At 36.3% G+C, this 20,616-nt stretch overlaps 2 protein-coding genes across 3 annotated transcripts; both read left to right on the top strand.

The window, feature by feature from the left end:
• Window positions 1-5,734: 5,734 nt before the first annotated feature.
• On the top strand, window positions 5,735-10,288 carry rpl27 (ribosomal protein L27). Its single transcript, XM_042391551.1, has 5 exons — window positions 5,735-5,835; window positions 6,345-6,427; window positions 8,469-8,638; window positions 9,681-9,791; window positions 10,202-10,288. The coding sequence occupies exons 2-5, from the start codon at window positions 6,347-6,349 to the stop codon at window positions 10,248-10,250; spliced, it is 411 nt and encodes a 136-aa protein (XP_042247485.1). The 5' UTR covers window positions 5,735-5,835; window positions 6,345-6,346; the 3' UTR covers window positions 10,251-10,288.
• A 1,887-nt stretch (window positions 10,289-12,175) lies between these two features.
• ifi35 (interferon-induced protein 35) lies at window positions 12,176-19,273 on the top strand. 2 transcript variants are annotated; one of them, XM_042393928.1, is made up of 10 exons: window positions 12,176-12,233; window positions 12,542-12,568; window positions 12,854-12,925; window positions 13,654-13,812; window positions 15,472-15,588; window positions 15,671-15,815; window positions 17,391-17,500; window positions 17,590-17,773; window positions 18,425-18,531; window positions 18,634-19,273. In XM_042393928.1, the coding sequence occupies exons 2-10, from the start codon at window positions 12,554-12,556 to the stop codon at window positions 18,844-18,846; spliced, it is 1,122 nt and encodes a 373-aa protein (XP_042249862.1). In that variant the 5' UTR covers window positions 12,176-12,233; window positions 12,542-12,553; the 3' UTR covers window positions 18,847-19,273. The 2 variants fall into 2 exon arrangements, with proteins under 2 accessions (XP_042249862.1, XP_042249863.1); XM_042393929.1 differs by lacking the exons at window positions 12,176-12,233; window positions 12,542-12,568; window positions 12,854-12,925; window positions 13,654-13,812 and adding an exon at window positions 15,045-15,335.
• The last annotated feature ends 1,343 nt before the right edge of the window (window positions 19,274-20,616 follow it).

Below are 20,616 nucleotides of genomic sequence, written 5' to 3'. Positions count from 1 at the left end.
CTTACATGTGCTCTGTGTTTCCTTACTGTTTATTCTGTTTTTTGGGGGTTGAAACTTCAGTATTTCCTGGGCTCACGTGTATGTTTCAAACCTCTGAGTGTCACTCTGTGTTTGTATTTCCTGAGATTAAAAAAAAAACATATTTTATATCAGCGCACATTTTATCTCGTTTATTTTACGTTACCGTGTTCCGTTTTAGGCTATGTGTAGTAAATACGATGCTCTATGTTGCTTCAATGTGTTTTTATCCTGCTGTTATGTTGTGATTTATGTATACAGACGTTTATTTATTGGACAGCATGTTTCAGATCAACACTGCAGTAAATAAAACATGTCAGAACACTGTTAAAGTAGCTGCTGTAAAACAGAAGATGTACAGTCTGGGAATAATAACACACTGGATCATTTAAACTGAGCTATTTATGTTGTTTTTATCACTTTAAACACAAATAATATATTAAGAGATATGAATTGTGTTTGTTTTCCTTTTTTAAAATCATGTTTCATGCATAGCAACAGCTGTAAACACATTAAACATGATATAAATAAACTGCCGTGTCGCTTATGAGTCTTTATTCTTTCCATTTTTATAGAAATCAAGAAATAAAACTTCACACTTTATAGGTTTTGTTCTAATTTTCCAGCTTTATTGGACATATTTCACATAGAACACCCTGAATGAGACATCCATTGCTTCTATTCAATTAAAAAACACCATTATTTCAATTAAATGAAAAACATAGTTATCTTACTTGGATCTCTTTAAATAACTACTGTAGCAGGTTAATTATATGCATACATTTCTTAATATTAATGAGCTTAAACTCAATGCACTAATTCATTAATGAATAAAAGATGGCAAAGATTCAGAAAACTTGAACTTATTTCTATGAAATTTACAAAAGGAAATTAGTCGGTTAAAAGATAATTTTGTATTATTTTCTATTTCTTGTTCTCATAATATACTAAAAAGAAGAAGTGACTCCTGCACACCACACTGTCTTCACTTGCTCAATAAAGATACTTCCATATATACAACATTTCAGTCAACAACCTTCTTCAGGTACATATACCTGGTTTTATGTTTTGTCCATTCTTTATTTATGTGTTTATTTTTATGATTATTTGTGTGATCTATCTTGTTATATTGTCCCTGACTCATAACAGAGCTGCTGTGTGTGTCTGACATTCTCCTGTTCTGACTTACAGATTTTTCATTTAAAGCATTTCTAACCCTCAAAATTTATATTATTTACTATCAAAACTTTGACATTTCAACTTACACACTCAGAATTTTCAACTGAGACTCATTTTAGCTCGGCTAAATGATAAATAAATAAAGATTCAGTATTTCTACACCAGAATAATTGAAACAGACTATAGAGCTTCATGTTGGGAAATAAAATGTTTGGGGCTGCAATTTCCTCCTAGTTTCCTTGAAAGAGTTCTGGAAAGAACTGTGTCATCCGGTAATTATAGAGACATAAGCTCTGAAACAGTAATCTTGGTTGTGTTAAGTTTTATTTCCTAGAAGAAACTTTCAGAAAATATAATAAACAGTTAACTGATTGAATAAAATATATAAAAAATAATCACTCTGATAACATAATGTGTTTGTTTGTGGCTGCTGGGCTCCTTTAATTGAGCCTGTAAACTAAAGAAAGAGGTTGTGTTGAGGAGTGACGTCGCCCCCTTGTGGTTCAGAGTGGAAACAGCAGGTGTGCAGATTGTTTTACTTCACAGTAGTTTGATGTTGCAGAAATGAAGCAGACTTTCAAAATGTTGTATCTGTTTATGCTGCAGTCATAAGAAAGATTGTTGAAGGAGGAGTTTCAGTGTAACAGACACTTCTGCACCAATTAACAACGTTGTCGTTTCGTTGTTCGGTGGTTATTTATTATATTTTACCTCATAAGCACCAAATCTAGATGTTGAGATTTTCTCATGAGATCATAAATATTTCTTAAAAGGACATTTTCTTTGTTTTGAAGGCAATGCGATGGGAAAAAAAGATTTACTTTTATTTTTAAAAAAATAGTTTCTAGTTCCACATACTGTACATAAAGAGAAATGAACCGGAAGGTAACATTGTATATATAGCCTATATTTTTAAATACTAGACTAGCCTTCCGGTGGAAAAATATTGAGTCTTTATTTATGTATTTATTTATTGTTTAGTCAGATTTAAAATATATATATATATATATACTGACTATAAAAATACTGAAATCAGCCAAAAGTGTGTTAGTTTTGACAGTATAGAATATAAACTTTAAGGTTGCTAATAACCACAAAGTCTCAGAGAAAAATACCCAGAACATGACGTCACTGTCCTCATTTAGTGTTAGAAATGCTTTTTTCAACAACTTTATTAATAAGTCAGGACACACGTATACGGCAGCTCCATATACTGTATATATACTATTATATACAATTCAGTCTTCTTTGTACGAGACATAGCCTATGTATACATATTGATTTATTAATAAAGTTATAATTTAAAAAAATGTTTTCCGCGTCCAATTATGAGCAGTTTTATATGAGGTTATACTGATCAATTTAATGTCTCCGTCTATAAATAATATTTTACAACGATAGTAATAAATGATGATGATTATGGTGGTTTTCTAAACTGACAAATTGACTAAATGATTCAGACTAAAATGCTTTGTGTTTATTAAAAAAAAAAAAAAAAAAAACATTTGGATGTCAGGATGTTATTATTGTGGATCGAGTTCAGCCGCGGTTGCCATGGAAACAGCAGTGCATCCTGTCAACACCTGCAGCTCAGAGCTCAGTGAAGACGTCCATCACCTGCAGGAGTCTGTTAAACTTCACCGACACAGAAACAGTGAGAACTGACTGGTTTTGATGGTCTGCAGGTCAGAACATCAACATGAAAACTTAAATCACGCTGACAGACAGAAAACTGACATCATTAGATTATTAATAGTGAAGCATCAGTGTTAGAGCAGCATGTTACTGTTGTAGCTGCTGGAGGTGGAGCTAGTTTCAACTACTTTATATACAGTTAGCTGGTTTAGTCCAGTGGTTCCCAACCTAGGGGTCCGGCCCCTCCAAAGGGTCAGCAGATAAATCTGAGGGGTTGTGAGATGATTAATGGGAGAGGAAAGAAGAAAAAACAAAGTTCTGATGCACAAATCTGTTTTCAGTTTTTGGACTTTTTCTCTAATCTTTGACTTTTGCTGAAATATTGGATCATTTGAACATTTATTGAAATGAAACCCTGTGAGAAGTTTAGAGGGAAAAATCACTATTTGGTGGAGCTGTTAACAACTCATAGACATGTGAAATGTGACCCCGACTACACACTGCTTTTTATAAGACGTCAAAAGCCAAAAAGGTTGGAAACCACTGGTTTCATCTTTAACAATGTGTTGTATTTTAAAAGCTTGTTATATTATCCATTGTGTCAAATCTTCATCTGAAAAGTAACTAAAGCTGTCAAATAAATGTAGTGGAGTAGAAAGTGGAAGTATAAAGTAGCATAAATTGGAAATTTTAAAGTACAAGTACCTCAAAATTGTATTTAAGTAACTGTTACAATACTTGTCAGGGACATTATACAATACTTGAATGTGTTAGCACTTAAAAGTTGATATGTGATTTGTAAACCTTTGTCATGAAAATATCTCAAGGCGTGAAATTTATTATTGCTTTACTCTGCTGCTGTCAAAGCTGCAGCAGCAAATACACAACAGTTACACACAGGTACAAAACTCACTGAAGAGCAAGACACCAGCACTGACGGGGTTGGTGGGTTTGATTCCCAAACAAGGTTCATGGTTCAGCTTTATTGTCATTAAACAAAAGAGGATTGCACAATGAAATGCAGCTGTAGACAAATCCTCACCTACACACGCAGAAAATGTATGAACTAATATTAAAATATTTAAATTAGTATAGAAAAACTATAAAAGTGGCAATAAATAGACGAAAGTATATAAAAGTTGCACTAAGAAATTTTAAAAAAGGAAAAACTATATTATATTTACAAGGAATATACAGTCCAGACAGAAAGTATTTGGACAGTTTTTGTTCTTCAGGCTCTGTTCAGCACATTCAATTTGAAATAAAATATGGATACTACATGATAGTACTGCTGCTATACATACTATTATAGAAAGAACTGTGTGGGGGATGTAGCCCTTTAAACACATAGTGCCCAAGGTTTAGGGGTTTAAATGTAATCGGACAGATAAAGTCAAACAAAATCATCATATTTAATATTTTGTGAAACATTCTTTGCAGTCAATGACTTCCTGAAGTCTTGGACCCACAGACATCAGCAGACACTTCATATCTTCCCTCTGTACAGTATGTACACAATTTTAACAATATGTGCAAAATCAATGTAACTCAAACAGAAAAACTTACTTGAGGTAATAGAGGGAGTGAGTGTAAAGCAAAGGTAATGGTATGGTAATGTGCATAAAGTACATTTCTACTAAAAGCTGCAAGTTCTGCTCTGTGTAAAGAAGCTGTGATCAATCCCACCGAGGAATAATGTGGAATATTATTTCATACAACAGACTGTATGGAGCAATCTATTCATCATTATGGATTCATTAACAGTTTCCACAGGCTATCTTTTATCAAATTATACACAGTTTTATTCAAATGACAAGCTACTTATGAATAATAATATAGCAAGTTAAAACAAGTGACCTGAAGATATACAATAGGTTCACAGTTTTTCAAGTGTGCCTTAAAACAGCAGTCAGGTGTTTATATGAACACTGAAAGGGGTTTTCCTCGCTGTAATCATTCTTCTTGTTCATACTGGCTGTTAAAAGATCCCCTTAAAATGTGCTTTCAATGTAAGTGATGGAGGCCAAAATCCACAGTGTGTCCACACAGTTATTAAAAGTTGATGTGAAGCTTATATGAGGCTTCAGCAGTCCGAGTTAGTCACATTAAGTGGATATCTGACACATTTACAGTCTTTTTAGCATCAAATTCCCTCCTTGTGTTTCCCTGTTGAGCTGCGGTGGAAGTATAGTAACAAAAAAAGGGACTTTGGCACTAAAAAGACATTTAAAGATATCTACTTGATTTGACTCATTTGGACGACTGAAGCTTCGTATTAGCTTCAGGTAAACTTTTAAATACATTTTTGCACAGAAGGAGGACTGTAGAAGGATGTAATAATTGACAGATTAATCTGTTTTTAAAAAAATATTGTTTCTTAAATATCCACATTCCTCTCAAGTCACTGGTGTTCTTTCATTTTAACAAAATGACCATGTAATGTCATCCCGACCGGACTAATTTAACAAGGACGTTACAAGTTACCTAAAGCTACAGACCAGAACATCAATCAGGAAGTTCAGTGAAAACTACAATCTCCATGGCGACGTTAGTAACACTACCCAATCAAATGGAGCGACAAAATATGACGGTGTCCGCGACATAACAAACTTCTCCAGGTGCGCGACATGAAAGAAAAGTGTCGAGCGACACTTTTTTCTTTTTAAGTCATTTCTGTCGAGCGACATGTATCAAAAGTGTCGCGCGACCTGCCATAAATCAGCCCTTTAGGTTACTTGAATACTTCTTCCACCACTGCTTATGAGTCTTCAATCATTTTAATTATTTCAAAGTTTATTTGAACGTATATTCGTGCTAAACTTACTTTTTGAGAACAGTTTTTGCAGCCAAACGATACGTGGTAGGGTTGAAAATGTAAAGAAATAGAAAAATATAACGGTTTTTACCCATAAGCGGAAGTGACGTATGTTTTTCGGCGTGTCAAAGTTCACAGAAACCTTCTCGGCTTCCTTTCCTGTTAGCGGTGGCCGTAGAACAGCATCAGTGAGTGAAATTTCCCTACAAATAATCTTCAAACATCGACCCAAATCTGGACAGTTTATAGTTTTTATCACAACAGACTTACGACAAACACTCCTTTAGATAAGATGCGTCTGTTATTTTCGTGTTTTTGTATTTAACAAATGTAGAAAATTAGCAGTTAATGTGGCGCTTCGTCTCCCTAGCTTTCATTCCAACATGGCTTCCATACCGTCTTTTAACTGGTTTATTTTGCGTGTTCAGACTACGTAGACTGCTACAGAGTGCTATTAATTCACATTTCAGCTAAACAATATCTGGCAACCATTCCCTTGACTTGTCTGAGAATAAAATCAACATTTTAAGCTCTGTTTGAAGCTAATGCTAACTTCGAGCAGCAACAACGAGCCACACTCCAACAAAAACCCCTAGTTTTCAGTTTGTGACTTTGTGGGGTTCATGTCGTTAATGCTGCTTGATGTATTGATTATGTATTGATGACACAGGAGTTGATTGTGTTTTCTTTTTGACAGATATGGGCAAGTTCATGAAGCCTGGGAAGGTGGTGATGGTCCTAGCTGGACGCTACGCCGGACGCAAGGCTGTCATCGTCAAGGTAAAAACATGGATCTGTGTGGAGTTCATTCATTATCAGGGCTCCTTTGTTAAAGGAAAGGTTCACACTTTTTCACATTGGCCTTAAAACAGCAGTCAGATTCCCAGATGAACAATGAAAGAGGTTTTCCTCGCTGTAATCATTCTTCCTGTTCATACTGGCTATTAAAAATGTGCTTGCAGTGTAAGTGATGGGGGACAAAATCCACAGTGTGTCCAGTCAGATTGTGCTAAAAATGCATTTAAAAGTTGATGTGAAGTTTATATGAGGCTTTAGCAGTCTGAGTTAGTCATATCAAGTGGATATCTGCCACATTTATAGTCTTTTTAGCATTAAATTCCTTCTTTGTGTTTCCCTGTTGAGCTACAAATAGAGGGACTTCTTTGGCATTAAAAAGACTAATGTTGAAAGATATCTACTTGAAGCCTCATATTGGCTTTAGATAAACTTTTAAATACAGTTTTGCACAGAAGGACTGTGGATCTTGTCCCCCCCTCACTTACATTGAAAGGGTATCTTTAATAGCCAGTATAAAGCGGAGGAATGATTACAGCAAGATAAAACCTGTTATAATCATTTAGTCACCTGACTGTCTTAAGATAGACTTGAAAACTGTGAACCTGTCCTTTAATCTGTTGTAGATTTACTGCTTTTTCACACAAATCTGGGATGAAGTTTTGGGGGGAAAGTGCTTGAATTTTTCACCCTTATACATGTTATAGACTAAATGACTAATTGATTAATCGAGAAAATAGTCGACAAGTTATTCGATCATGAAAATATTTGATAGATAGAAGCCTATGTGGAAAAACACAGCATCCTCATTTATTTTAGTGCGTTGATGCATTTGACTTCTGGGGGGAAACACAACGTTGTTTTGCAAAAAAGCTGAACTTGGCTTAACTTTTTTAATTCAGCTTCGTCTGACAAGGTGTTACATACCTCCTTGTAGGTGACTTTGCACCACCAATGCTGTCTTTCTTGTGATCCGTGATAAAAAGATAACATGTCATCGTTATAACTTTTCTGAGTAGTTTATATTCTGCAGCTTGTCAGTAGTCAGATTCTCAACTGCTCCTGATTTTGGATGTTATTCTAACTACTGTATTAACTGTAGTTGTAATATAAGAAGCTGGACAGGTGAGAGCACAGAGAGAATCTGTTTGAATTTTATTAGCAGTCAATTGTTCAGTGGTGGAACCAGACTGACGCCCCTTTAACACTGAACAAAACACCCACTAATATCTGGCTCTTGTCCTCAGAGTGAAACGGTACAATCAGCATTCATTCCCGTTCAAATGACTCTGCAGTAGTCACGGTTATTTATCGGCTCCGGCTCTGATCAGCAGTGATGGAAACTGACACCTGGGTGGACACTTTGTGTATGGTTTCTGTGTAATAACAAAGTAATACGTACTTATTACAGAGAGACACGCATAAACATTGGGTCTCATTCATATATTTATATATTAGTCTGTTAGGCTAACAGTCCGTCAGCCGTGTGACTTTATATTCGCACCATGACGTCTTTCAGAGAGCACAAACACAGCATGGTGCTGTTAAACTTGAAACACTGTGGCTACACCTTATTTTTATGCAGTCTATGCACACGGCCCAGCTATTCTAATAATGCTAACTAGCTGCTAGCTGTGACATCGAACATGACAAACCAGAAAAACAGGCAAACTTGTCTACTGGCAATGTGAAAGGAGTCAATCACCCATTTTTAGCAGATTTACCTGCATTTAAAAAACACTAGAGTTAGCCACATTCATATTTTGAATATGAAGATGTGTTGTGTAATTCTCATCTTGCAGCTCTGCTTTCACAACGACACTTAATCTACTTACAGTCGGTCTGATTATAAACCTGTTTACATGGCCAAGATATTGGCTTTCTCAAGGAGAAATCTAGCTGGGAAAATCAAGTTTCTGTAACCCCCTTGTTGGTTTTATGTATTCATATTAAAGAAGCAGACTGCCAGGTGTGTGTGTGAACAGTTTGTCTGATATCAGAATCCCTCTTTAATGTCTCTTTGCAGAACATTGACGATGGCACCACCGACCGTCCCTACAGCCACGCTCTGGTCGCAGGCATCGACCGCTACCCCCGTAAGGTGACCACAACCATGGGCAAGAAGAAGATCGCCAAGAGGTCCAAGATCAAGGCCTTCGTCAAGGTGTTCAACTACAACCACCTCATGCCCACCAGGTCAGTGTCTGGCTCGAAACTCGTTCGTTCTGCTCTCAGTGTATCTGTTGCGTCTGTGGGTCAAACAGATCTCAAGGAAAAGCTACAATGAGCATGATTTGCTCTCACAGTTTTTATTAAGACATTTTACATATTATAGGAGAGTTAAACAATAGAGATGAGGTTATTCTGTCCACAGCGAGGCAGCGTTGTTGAAATGTAGTTGCAGGAAGCTGTTTCAGTTTGACTGTCGTATTTAATTTATTTAGAACTCGTTGGAGGGTTATTTAAGTTAGATTAAAAGAGAAATTACATGTGATCTTAAAGTTGGACGGAGCTTTTTTGAAGTAAATAAATAATAAATCTGAATATTCTGACTCTGGATGTCGTTCTAGAGCAACGCTGACAAATTAAATTTTAATTAACACAGCTCGTGTACATTTTTACATGACTGACAGTTAGAGGTTTGTTTACATTCAGTGTTACTCACTAAATATATTGTGTGAATCCTTGAGGTCCCGTAAACATGTTGAAAGCATTTCTTACCTCCATAAAATATTCGCAAAGTGGATTTTTATGTATTTTTAACATCTGAAAGTGGATTTTCTACATCTATGTACTTGATGGCAGTTTATTGGTTCTCTGCCTCTGGTGCATTGTTGTATTTCTTGGTGTGTTTCAGGAATATTGTAACAAGAAAATCTGGGAACCACCACTGGAAAAACATTATGTAGCATAACTAGTGCTCAAAAACTCAACAGGAGGCCTTTTAGATATGTTATACATTAAGGTGCTTGTACACGTACAAGTTTTGATCTGATGTTCCCAGTTTGTAATGTGAGACATCCTCCAAGAATCTGAGCAGAGAGATAAAATAATGTCCTTCATCTTGAAGCATCTTCCAGCTGCTTTTGTACAAAACACTTAAAGTTTCACTGGTGAAAAACAAAAACCTGCTGAGATGCATCAACAAGCTTCCAGTTAAAAGGCTGAAAGTGAAAACCGACTCAACAGATCCTTGCAGGAGATTTTTAAACTTTGTTGCGTCCCTTTTTTCCTTCAGATACTCTGTTGATATTCCTCTGGACAAAACCGTTGTCAACAAGGACGTCTTCAGGGATCCTGCTCTCAAGCGCAAAGCCAGGCGGGAGGCCAAGGTCAAGTTTGAGGAGAGGTGAGTCTTCAGTCCATGACAGCTGAAACTGTTTACATTTTTAATTTAAATGTCACGCAGGCGTTGTGTTCATATTTATAATACAACGATTCAACACCCAAAAGTCACTCAGATGTCTAACAGTTCCTGTTAATCAGCACTAATCATCCACCAAAATATTGTCTTAAAGATGCTTTTAATGATTCAACATCTTACATTCTTCTGGGAAAGAAAAAGCCTGAAAAACTTGTCTGAACACTGAACTGATTCTTCAGGCTTATTTGTTTAGTTGAATCATCCTGTTAGAAACTGTTAGTATAGTTGAGTTTTTCAGGTTTTATGCAGTTTAACATTGTTGCGTCTCTTGATATAATAATCAGCTGTTTATGTTTCAGAGCAAATGTCTTAAATCTGGTTTGTTGTGTTTGCAGGTACAAGACGGGCAAGAACAAGTGGTTCTTCCAGAAGCTCAGATTCTAAGTTCACTGGTTTCACAAATAAATGTTTAAAAAATTGCATTTTGACTTTTGACTCTTTATTGATATTTTCCAACTTTTCAATTAGAGGGAAATAAGTTGTGTTAATAGATTTATTGTACTGAGATCCATCAATGATGAATATCGTTACGGGTTTGACAGTCCAGACATGTTGAGGTTGTGATGTTCTGGAGATTCAGTGTTATTATTAGTTTGGTTCCTACATTTTGATGATTTGTGAAAATCCATTTGGAAAAGATTATTAAACACTTTGAAAAGTTTACAACACAACTTAAAATAGGTTGCAGGACAAATGGACATGAAACTGATTTATAATGTGACAAATAGATTTCCACCCATTAGTAACAATTATGCACATCCATATATTTTTATTTTTTCATGCACACACATAAATGGTAATATTTAGTAGAACTGCTTCAAGCTTTGTAATCTTTGTGTCCACAAAAGGAAAACTGGCTGCAAATATTAACAGTTCAGTCATCAGCAAAACCAAATATACACATTAAGGACACGTTATATGAATATTTATTACTGACAGTTATTTTGGTTGACATCTGTCTCAGTCTCCTGTCGGCTTTGTTGCACCTGTTTCAGGACAAATGAAACTTTATTAGTACGTCGAGTCACTTTCAAGCAGCCACAATAAGTGAAAACATCTGTGTGAATGTTGAAACTATCAGAACAAAAATCCTGCATTCAACATTTAAAAATATAGTTCTATATATAAAAAAGAGGACTGGTTTCTTTAAACTGACTCATATCATGTATGAAGTAGATTTTACTGCCTCATAAAACATTAATAAGCAATATTTTTATGAGCAGAGGTACAATGACTATTCACAGTTTCTGGTACTTTGTACATTTTTAAATCATTTCAGAGAGAACAACAGTTAAAGTTATAACTGGCTCCACCTGGAACAACTATAACAGTAAAATGTTACAGAACACATGAATACATCATTAATAATCTACTGTTCAACAATATATAATAACACTCACCTGAGCTTTGACATATCAACTATATTTACCACCAATAATTCTGTACTTTAGATTTTGATCTTATGAAAAATATTACTATGTATATACATAACTGTATATTCCTTGTAAATATAGTATATTCTAATTCGAATATTTTAATATTTGTAAATACAACTGAATTTCACTGAAGTCCAGTGTTGTATAAAGACATTTATAACGAGCCTTGAATACTTCACTTTGTATCAGAGTATTTTACTGTGTGACACTTTTACTTCTTCCATCACTGAATTAGAAACCAGCTGTTAAGAAACTACTGCAGCTGCCAGATGTGGTAAAAATAGGTAGCATAAATAACCGTAGAAGTGGACTACTTTAAAGCAGATATTTATTTCAGGTGTATAAATATCTTTCAGTTTAAGAAAATGAATAAAGAAAGTTATTACTGTATGAAGTTGTCATGTAATTGGTTTTCTTAGTTGATGGTGAATTATTGTGGATGGCTTTTTCTCATGTTACTGTAAGTTTTGGTTTTTAATTAACTGTAATTAACAGATCATCTATCTCTATTGTTTATTTATGTTTGGAGTCATATTTTCTCCTCCCTGCTCCTTCTCAGTCATGTACTGTGTAAACTTGAGTTGTGACTTGATCGTGAATCACTTTTTATTTATTTCCTGGATCTGAGCATTAACATGAGCGGAACAAATACATAATGAATGAACAATGAATGAAATAAATCGGATATTAAAGTCGCACTTCCTTTTAGTCACCGCGCTTTGTTGTTTGTACATTCTGATACGTATGAGAGCCTGTGTGTCCGACAGCACCTGAAGGCAGCATCACAGGTGCGCGAGATGTTTAGCAGCAGCAGCAGCAGCAGCAGCAGCGCCCCCTGATGGAGGAAACGACCAATAATCTGCTTCCTGTTGACGAGAAAAAGAAACTGAAAGAATAAATGAGAAAACACAGCAAAGATCGTCGGTAGAAGGTGAGTTCAGCTGCTTTTTTAAGACAGAAAACAAATATTTCCACGTTTATTTTAAAACGACAACATAACGACAGTGTCGGTGTAACATTAATGTTTACAGCTTTCATACATTTGAGGGAATATTACATATACAGCATGTAAAAAGTTGAATCATCGTTCTGACGTCGATTTGTTTATCTGAACGCAGAATCTTCACTTTCTATAAAAGTTTAGTCACAAAAACAATCTTTTCTCTTTTTAGTTCACTGAGTTTATTTAATTGAAAGTTGTTTATGAGTGAAGTTTTAATATGTTGTCATTTATTTCAGGTCACTTTCACTATGTCTTCTGACGAGGTGAGACGTCATGTTCTTCTTCTTTGTCTTGTTAAATAAATAAAATGTATTTACATAAGATTTGATTTAATGTATCTGTGATATTCCTGTTTTTGGCATCACTGAAACATTCTCGCTAGATTTGTATTGTTATTGAATAATTGAAATACTTATAAGATGACTCATGTATTCTCATGTAAATGTCTGTTTAACTCACAGCTTCTCTGTATTATATAAGGTGGGAGAACAGAGTTGTTCTCTTCAGTTTCCCTCTTTGACAGACGCTTGTGTTCCTTTGTGTTTCAGGATTTCTCTCTGGTGACGGACCCGTCTAAGGAAACTTTAGAGGGAATCAAGGCTTTACTCTTCAACCAGAAGGTTAATCTTAACACATTCTTCACTGCAGTGTAGCTGCTACTGTGTTCAATTAAGATGAAACTTTACTAAAAGACAAAATCATCATAGTGCAACCTTTTAATATACAGCAGGCAGAGGATCCCCAGTTCAAACTAACATGAATAATAAAAAAGGAAACAACAAATCCCACACTGTCCATCACTTTAGTAACAACATATTGTGGTTCTTAACAAGCTTGAAATAACATTTTCTGCTTTAATTCAGCTTCAGCCTGAACAAATACGACGTCTTATCTTTGAATATTTCACTCAGTATAAACATTATGAAGAGCTGGATCAAAATGAAGACTAGAAGAAGAATAAAACATTCGGACGCATGAAAATTAACACTGAAAATATAATTTCAAGCTAACTAACTAACTTTTAAACTTTTCTTAATTTATGTTAAATTCAACCGGAGATGCTAAAGTCTGCACAGATTACAGGATATACCTGAATTTATGGGAATGTGTATAAAAGGATGATTGTATGTCCTTTTTTGCACTTGACTATTTTATTGTCATGATCAATATAACAAGCTCAAAGATGAACTTTTATGAAAACTTGAATACTAAAATGAAGAAAAGACACCAAATGTACATCATTTTGTATCATTTCTTGTAAACTAAGAGCAAAGGCAGATAGTAAAAAGAAAAAGAAAAAGTATGAAACTGAGACACAGTTTCTCTATTTTTCTGTTACTTTCCACAGAAAATATATGAACAGCACCTCGAGGAGCACAAGGAGCTGGCAGCCAGCCGAGATGACCGGCGCGAGATGACGGAGAAGTTCAAGCAGCGTACAGTGAAACTGAGGGACCAGATCAAAAAGGACAAGCTGTCCTACAGCGAACGCATTGAGAATGAAAAAGTATGACTTCTTTTAATTTTAAGTCCTCAGTTGTATGTTTGAGTTTCACTGTGACACACTGAGGATGAACTCTTCAGTGATGTTGAAACTTTAAGTATTTATATTTTCATATATTCAGTGTTTTTAAATGAAGGAGAATGAGTAGATGTCATTTTAAGAGGTGATTGAACTTTTTATGTGGAAATTCCACCTCAAATACAAATTATTTTTGGAAGCAGTGTTTTAAAATCTGCCTGAAGGATCTTAAAGTTGATCTGAATCAGTATTTGACCAGATGTACTGATATATTATAGAACAAAGCTGCACCTGAAACTCAAACTGCTGCAGCAGTGGATGAGTCGAACCTTTTGGCTTCATTCCAGGTGTTTATGGGAAAACACTTGCTGTGACATCACAGATTGGGGCGTGGCCAGAAATGCTTCAGATGTTAAAGTATGAAGCAACAGAGAAAAATGCACGAGCGGTATCGATGTAGTGCACGACGTCTGTGAACGGTATTTATAAAGTAGCTTTAAGAACAGTTAAAATGTCTTATGAGGAAAAATAAAAACAGACATAAAAAGAAAAGTGAAATAAAACCAAACCAAAACCCCAAAATATTCAGTTCATTAAAATAAAAGACAAAACATTCTCACATTTTAGATCCTAAAACTATCAAATGTTTGGGATTTTTTATCTTGAAAAAACAACTTCTACAATAATACTGATGATCAGAACAGTTGCTGATTAATAGTCACTTAATTGATTAATGTAATCATTGCAGCTCTTAAACATTATACAGCTCAATATTATAAAAAGACCATCGCATCAACAAGTTCTTATTTTGAATATCAGCGTCTCTTTACTGCTACAAACACTACCAGCCAGAAGTTTTACAACGCCTCAATTTTTCCAGTTTTTATTGAAATTTACAGTTTAATATCTCTGAAATTAAAGCATAGAACCAATAAACAATTGGAGATTAACTTAATAATTTAATCATTTCATTTAACAAATTTATCTGCTTTTTTAATATCTAATATAACAGCCAAACACAGCTGAGGCGTTCTTGCTACAATAGAAATCAAATATTGATTTCCTGTTGCAGAAGTTAAACGTGTTGCTTTGCTTCTGTCCAGTTTTTCCCCAAACCAGCTCGATGAACGTTGTGCAGCCGTTCTATGATTTGAAGCGTTCTGTCTTGTTCTTTCCTTCTAAGGTCGTATGTAGGTATGTTTTAGATCGTTATCTCGATGCAGGATCAAACCCCTGATCAGGATGCTGCAGTCTCTCTGTGCAAGTCACCAACTCTGAATCCAGCAGAAGAGCGTCACACTTCCTCCTCCGTGCTTTAACACAGACAGAGTTTGGGTTTAGAAGTAATCAGCTAAAGTTGGGACACCTGCAGGAACTGTTTGCATCAGCTTTCAAGGCTTCTTTTGCTTCCATTGCTGCAGAAAAGCTATGATTTGTTACTTATTACTACCCTGAAAATGCTTTTTCAGGGTAGTTGCAGTTTACCTCTTACCTTTGTACCATTTAAGGTCGTTCACTGGACTTGAACTGCTTAAATATCTACAAAACTGGAACATGTGTTGTGTTCTAAAAGTTTCGACCAGGGGTGTTTATTGATTTGTAGGTTGCATTTTTCCAGAATCTGAAACCTTTTCTGTCTTTCAGGCGAGGGTGAAGCTGCTCAATCAGGAGGAGAACGAGCTGCTGGAGAAGATCGAGAGAGTCAAGGCGGCTCTGAAGGACGAAAAGGCTGAAAACCTCCACCTGAAACAGCAGGCCGACGTACGTTTATCTCACCACACAAAGCGTCGTGTTCAGTCCTCTACGACGCGTCCAGTATAAACCCTGCACCTTCTGATTTCAGGTGTTCATGGCCGTGCCGGAGAAGAAGGTCGTCTTTAAAGGAAAGACAGAGAAAGCGTCCGACTCACAACCGTTTGAGATGGACGCACGCATAGTTTATCCCATGGACGGAGGAACGGCGCTGATTACGTTTGAGGAGGAAGTCGGTGAGTTTGTGTTTAAACAACATGTGGTTGCCAGAGTTCAGGAGTTTCAGTGCAGAATAAGGAATTAAAAGATTAGAAATATATAACAGAGCCAAACCACAGAAAGCTTTAAAAAATAATCAGCAGAATCAAGTTTCAAAACAAATAAGGAGCCGATGTGATTCAGCCAAGACGGGAGAGATGTTTGTGTTTTTATATCTTACATGTGGAGAAGTTCAGTCACCAGACCTGCTAATTCAACATTTCAGAATAAAGGAAACAACATGTGTTAGAACATTTCTCTATGACAACAGCAAACTCACATCGTAAAACATCTAAAAACTGGTTTTAAGGCGTAATAGCTTTGATTCTTTGATCCTAATGATAAAATAAACATCTTTTTTGCCATTATAGACGTTTGATTACTAGATAAACAGATCAGAGATTACACATGTTGCTCTGCCTGTAAAGTCAGATTAAGCCACTAGGAGGCGCTGGAGCAAAAATGAGCTGTTGACCCCCCTCACTTTACCTGTAAATACTATAGACTGTATAGTAAGTACTTGAAATATACTTCACTGAACACAGTAAATGCAGTAAACCATCAGTTCCCAACCTTTTGGCTTGTGAACCCTCAAAAAAACTAATGTTTGCTTGCAGCCTCTAGTCACAGGTTGCATAACTTTCTTTCCTTCTTTTATTTGAGTAATTTTTTAAAGGTAAAATTATCCAGTAATTCACAGGAAAAAGGCAAACAATTAGAGGAAAATCACAAGAATTTAACTCTTTAAATCAATGCAGCAGAAATATGTTTTATATGCTTTCCTGTCCTCTTTATCCTCTAGTGACCCATCAGATTAGTCTCGTGACCCATTAAGGGTTCCTGACCCCCAGGTTGGGAACCACTGCAGTAGACTACTCATAGCAGCTTCATAATATTTTTCCTGTTGCCATAGAAACCAACAGTTTCCTGTGTGCAGTAACAGTTTGTGTTACTTTCATGAACCATAGATTCATTATGAATGATGCAGCATGTTTGTACAATACAAACTGAAATAATACAGACTGAAGAACTAGAGTTTATTGTATTATTATTGTGTAAATATACTTATCATTTCAGCTGATATTGCATATTTGCGGTGCAGGTTCTCTGCAGGTGATAACAGACTTGATCATGTGACCCTCACCAGTCTGTGATTTTCCCTTCATACACCAAATTTAGTAGCTGCAGCCAATCAGTGTTAGTTAGAGAGAAACAGGAAGTGAAGAGAGAAGCGACGAGGGCTCAGTTTGACATTTAATTACCTGTATGTGTGAATAAAGAAAAAAGGAAACTCAACTTTATAACCTTTCATTTAACTGGAAAAAGAAACTTGTGCATCCTCTGTATCTGATCAACACACTGAATCACCAGAATCACCTACAAAACTCTTGAGCTGGACAGAGTTGTCACCATGGCAACACCAAAATGTGATCCTCGCACCCGAAGAAAAACCCAGAGCATATTCCCAAATAGTTTTCCAATTCATTAAACTGCCACAAACCGTTTTTATGTACATTTTATGATGCCTGTAACTCTGTTCCTTCTGTTTTCAGTGGCCAAGAAGGTCCTGAACATGAAGAAGCATCAGGTGGCTCTGGAAGGAGGCTGCAGCATCAGTGTGGAGGCCAGACCGATTCAGCTGATGCTGCCAACGCTGGTGGAGGTACAACAACAACAATGAAAGAGTCAAATATGAATGTTTTTTTGGGTTTTTTTGAGTCGCGGTGTTAACTTCCTGTCGCTGTCTCTCAGATCGACTCTGAAGTTTGTCCTCAGCGCATTTTAATCTCCAACCTCCCCAAGATGGACACCGAGCCTCTGCTGAACAAGCTGGAGATCCACTTCTCCAAGACGAAAAACGGAGGCGGAGAGGTGGACGAATGTGAAATGCTGGCTGACTCTGGGACTGTGGTCCTCACGTTCGTGGACAAACACAGTGAGCAAGTTTAATGTTCTTCAAGGCAGATTAATTTGGGAGGCAGTTATTCTGAATATGGTAGACTACAGCTCATCCTAAAGATAAAACATGCATCCACACATACAGATTCTTCTTTATATAATATTTGTGCATCATAGCAATGAGGCACATACACTAAAATGATTCAAATCACAAATGATTGTCACTTACAATTTGCAGATACATTTGATTCCTCTTGGTTGCTCATGTATGAGTTGCAAGTATGATGTTTCTTTTGATTAGTTAAAAGATAGATTCACAATTTTGTGATGGAAATTTTGTGATGAAGTGATGGAGGAAAGAATCCACAGTCCTTGTTTTGGGTAAAAATTTATAAGTTTATAAATTTATAAGGTTTATCTGAAGATAATATGAAGCTTCAGCTGTTAGTTAAATAAAGTGGAAATCTTCCTAATTTACAGTATTTTTAGCATAAAATTCCCCCTTCATGTTTCCTCAGACTGTTCAGCTGGAAGGATCATAGTAAAAATTGTGCATCTGTCCTTTTAAATGTGTCAAAATGAATGTGAGGGGAAATGATCTCTTGTTGCTAGTTGTAAATGTGGTGAAACAGGCGCCAGGCTCTGTTTGTATCTGAATCCTGTCTGATGAAACTCTTTCTACCATCAGTCGCCAAAGGTTTGACGGATACGGAGCACCACGATGTGAAGCTGCAACAGAAGAAGCACAGAGTGAGAGTGACGCCTTTCCTGAACGGAAAGATTAAAAACTTTAAGGTGAGCATCGATCAGAGCGAGAGGAAATGTCGGATTGTAATATTGTCTGATATTATAATACCGCTCTTTTTTTGTCTGTGGCGTTTTCTCCCCTTTTTCCAGACCAAGATGTCGGTTTGTCCTCGCACGGTGCTGCTGACGGGAATCCCTGCCGTCATGGAGCAGGACACCCTGCAGGATCTGCTGGAAATCCACTTCCAGAAAAGCGGCAACAGCGGCGGAGAGATCGAAGCCATCCTCTACAACCCGGTGGGTGAGCAGGTCTCGGCTCTGTTCCAGGGCGTCTCCCCAAGCAGAGAGGAGGACGGGCAGTAGATTCATCACCAAGGCTGATTTAGATCATCTGCCAAAGTGAAGACAGGATCCACTCTGCTGTAAATCTGATCTAGACATATATTCTTTTCACACCTTTGAAGGAACTCAATAATCTAACACAAAGTCATAAAGCTCTTTCTTCTTTTAGGTTATTTTTTGGCACTGATAAAACTGCTGCTCATTATTAGACGGACAAAGCGTCACCTGAGTGTTTCTGTCTAATTATTTAAAACCATAAATGAATGGCAACAACAATGATGCAATAACTCCATCATCAAATCAACAACTGATGTGTGCGTTTACATTGTGAAACCGGTTTCCTCTTGTGTCACATTAAATAACTGACCTGCAACATGATATGACTGTTTTAGCTCTGTGCCATCAAATGAATTGACTCCACATGAATAAAGGTTTTTATTTGTTGAAATCTTGATTTGTGCAAAATATATAAACGGTTTTAATTTAGAGGAAAACTGGAAAAGTCTTTCACAAGAATGCATTTAATATTTAAACATGTTAATCAATATTCATTTTAGGACTGCGACTACCAGTTATTTTCTCGATTAATCATTCGGTCAATAAAAAGTCAGAAAGGTGACATCTTAAGATTGTTTTGTTTTGTCTGAACTACAGTCCAAAAGCCAGATATTTGATTTGCAATCACATAAGACAAATAAAAACAGCTAAACTTCCCAGTTTAGAGGATTTCTGAACAAGTCTACTGGGCACATGGAGTCAGTCGGGGGACCTGAGCCTCTGTTTGAAGATTACAAGCTGAAAAGTCAGAGCACTTCAGTCATTTTAATATTGAGTATGTCATCCAAATCCAACCCAATATTTATGTTTTACTTCATATTACAGCTGCACAGCATGCTGATGCTACAATAGTATTTCATTAAAATGCAGTTTACATCAGTAAATGTACATTTTCTTCAAGCAGGGCCTTTCTGTGATGGTTTCCTACAGTATTGTAGATAGTCTGCTGCAGTATTTAATATAATATCTGTGCAGAGGAGGGTCAGTGTGAATCAGCTGTGGCAGAAAGCTTTTAAAATGATCTGATTTACCAGGAAAATGTTGCAGCTGTGATTTATCTGATTTATCCGTCTCCCAGTGTGGGGATCTTGCTCTTGTGTAGGATCAGTGGAGGGCCCATTGTCTCATAATCCACCCACGACTGGAACTGAATGTTTGGCATTTTTGCAAGATTAATTTGATGCCGATCGACTGATAGATATACAGCGCATTAGCACTGATGTGAATTAAAAGGCTTTAAAAGCTAAACAACTGAAGTACAAGTTAAATAATAAAGAAAGACACTCGTTGAACTCAAATCAGGTTTATTGTAAAAACATAAAGCTGAGTAAAAGTAACAGCACATTTAAAAAAAAAAAAAAAAAAAGAAAAGAAAAACTAAACATGACTTATAGAATCCAGCGATATCCCCTAGTGCACTAACTGGAAGAACAAAACAGCTGAAGATCCACAGAACAACAAGCTAACAGACTGAGGTCAGGCACTTAGACAGAAGAGAGGGACAGGTGAACAGTACGTGTGTGTAAAAATAAAAATACATTCATAGAGAGGAAAACCAGCGAGGGAAGGACAGGAAGCCGAAAATACAACAAACACTGGTGACAGGCAAGTACTTCGGTGACACAGTTAAGTACTTTGGAAGACGGTCTGCCTACTTTAACGTCTAGACGAGAGAGAAAAAAAATAATTTAAAAATCTAAAACCTAAAATAACAACACAACCTATGTGTTACCA

The sequence above is a fragment of the Thunnus maccoyii genome, chromosome 18, assembly GCF_910596095.1.
Source record: "Thunnus maccoyii chromosome 18, fThuMac1.1, whole genome shotgun sequence".
Taxonomy (NCBI): Eukaryota; Metazoa; Chordata; class Actinopteri; order Scombriformes; family Scombridae; genus Thunnus; species Thunnus maccoyii.
Note: the sequence above shows the minus strand (reverse complement) of the source record. Positions and strands in the feature narration are given on the sequence as shown.

Bases quoted from the DNA above. Each gene is read 5' to 3' on its own strand.
- rpl27 (XM_042391551.1), top strand. From the start codon at position 6,347: ATGGGCAAGTTCATGAAGCCTGGGAAGGTGGTGATGGTCCTAGCTGGA. The intron at 6,428-8,468 runs GTAAAAACATGG...GTCTCTTTGCAG, and splicing joins GCAAGGCTGTCATCGTCAAG to AACATTGACGATGGCACCAC. The intron at 8,639-9,680 runs GTCAGTGTCTGG...TTTTTCCTTCAG, and splicing joins AACCACCTCATGCCCACCAG to ATACTCTGTTGATATTCCTC.
- ifi35 (XM_042393928.1), top strand. The intron at 15,816-17,390 runs GTGAGTTTGTGT...TTCTGTTTTCAG, and splicing joins TACGTTTGAGGAGGAAGTCG to TGGCCAAGAAGGTCCTGAAC. The intron at 18,532-18,633 runs GTGAGCATCGAT...CCCTTTTTCCAG, and splicing joins GAAAGATTAAAAACTTTAAG to ACCAAGATGTCGGTTTGTCC.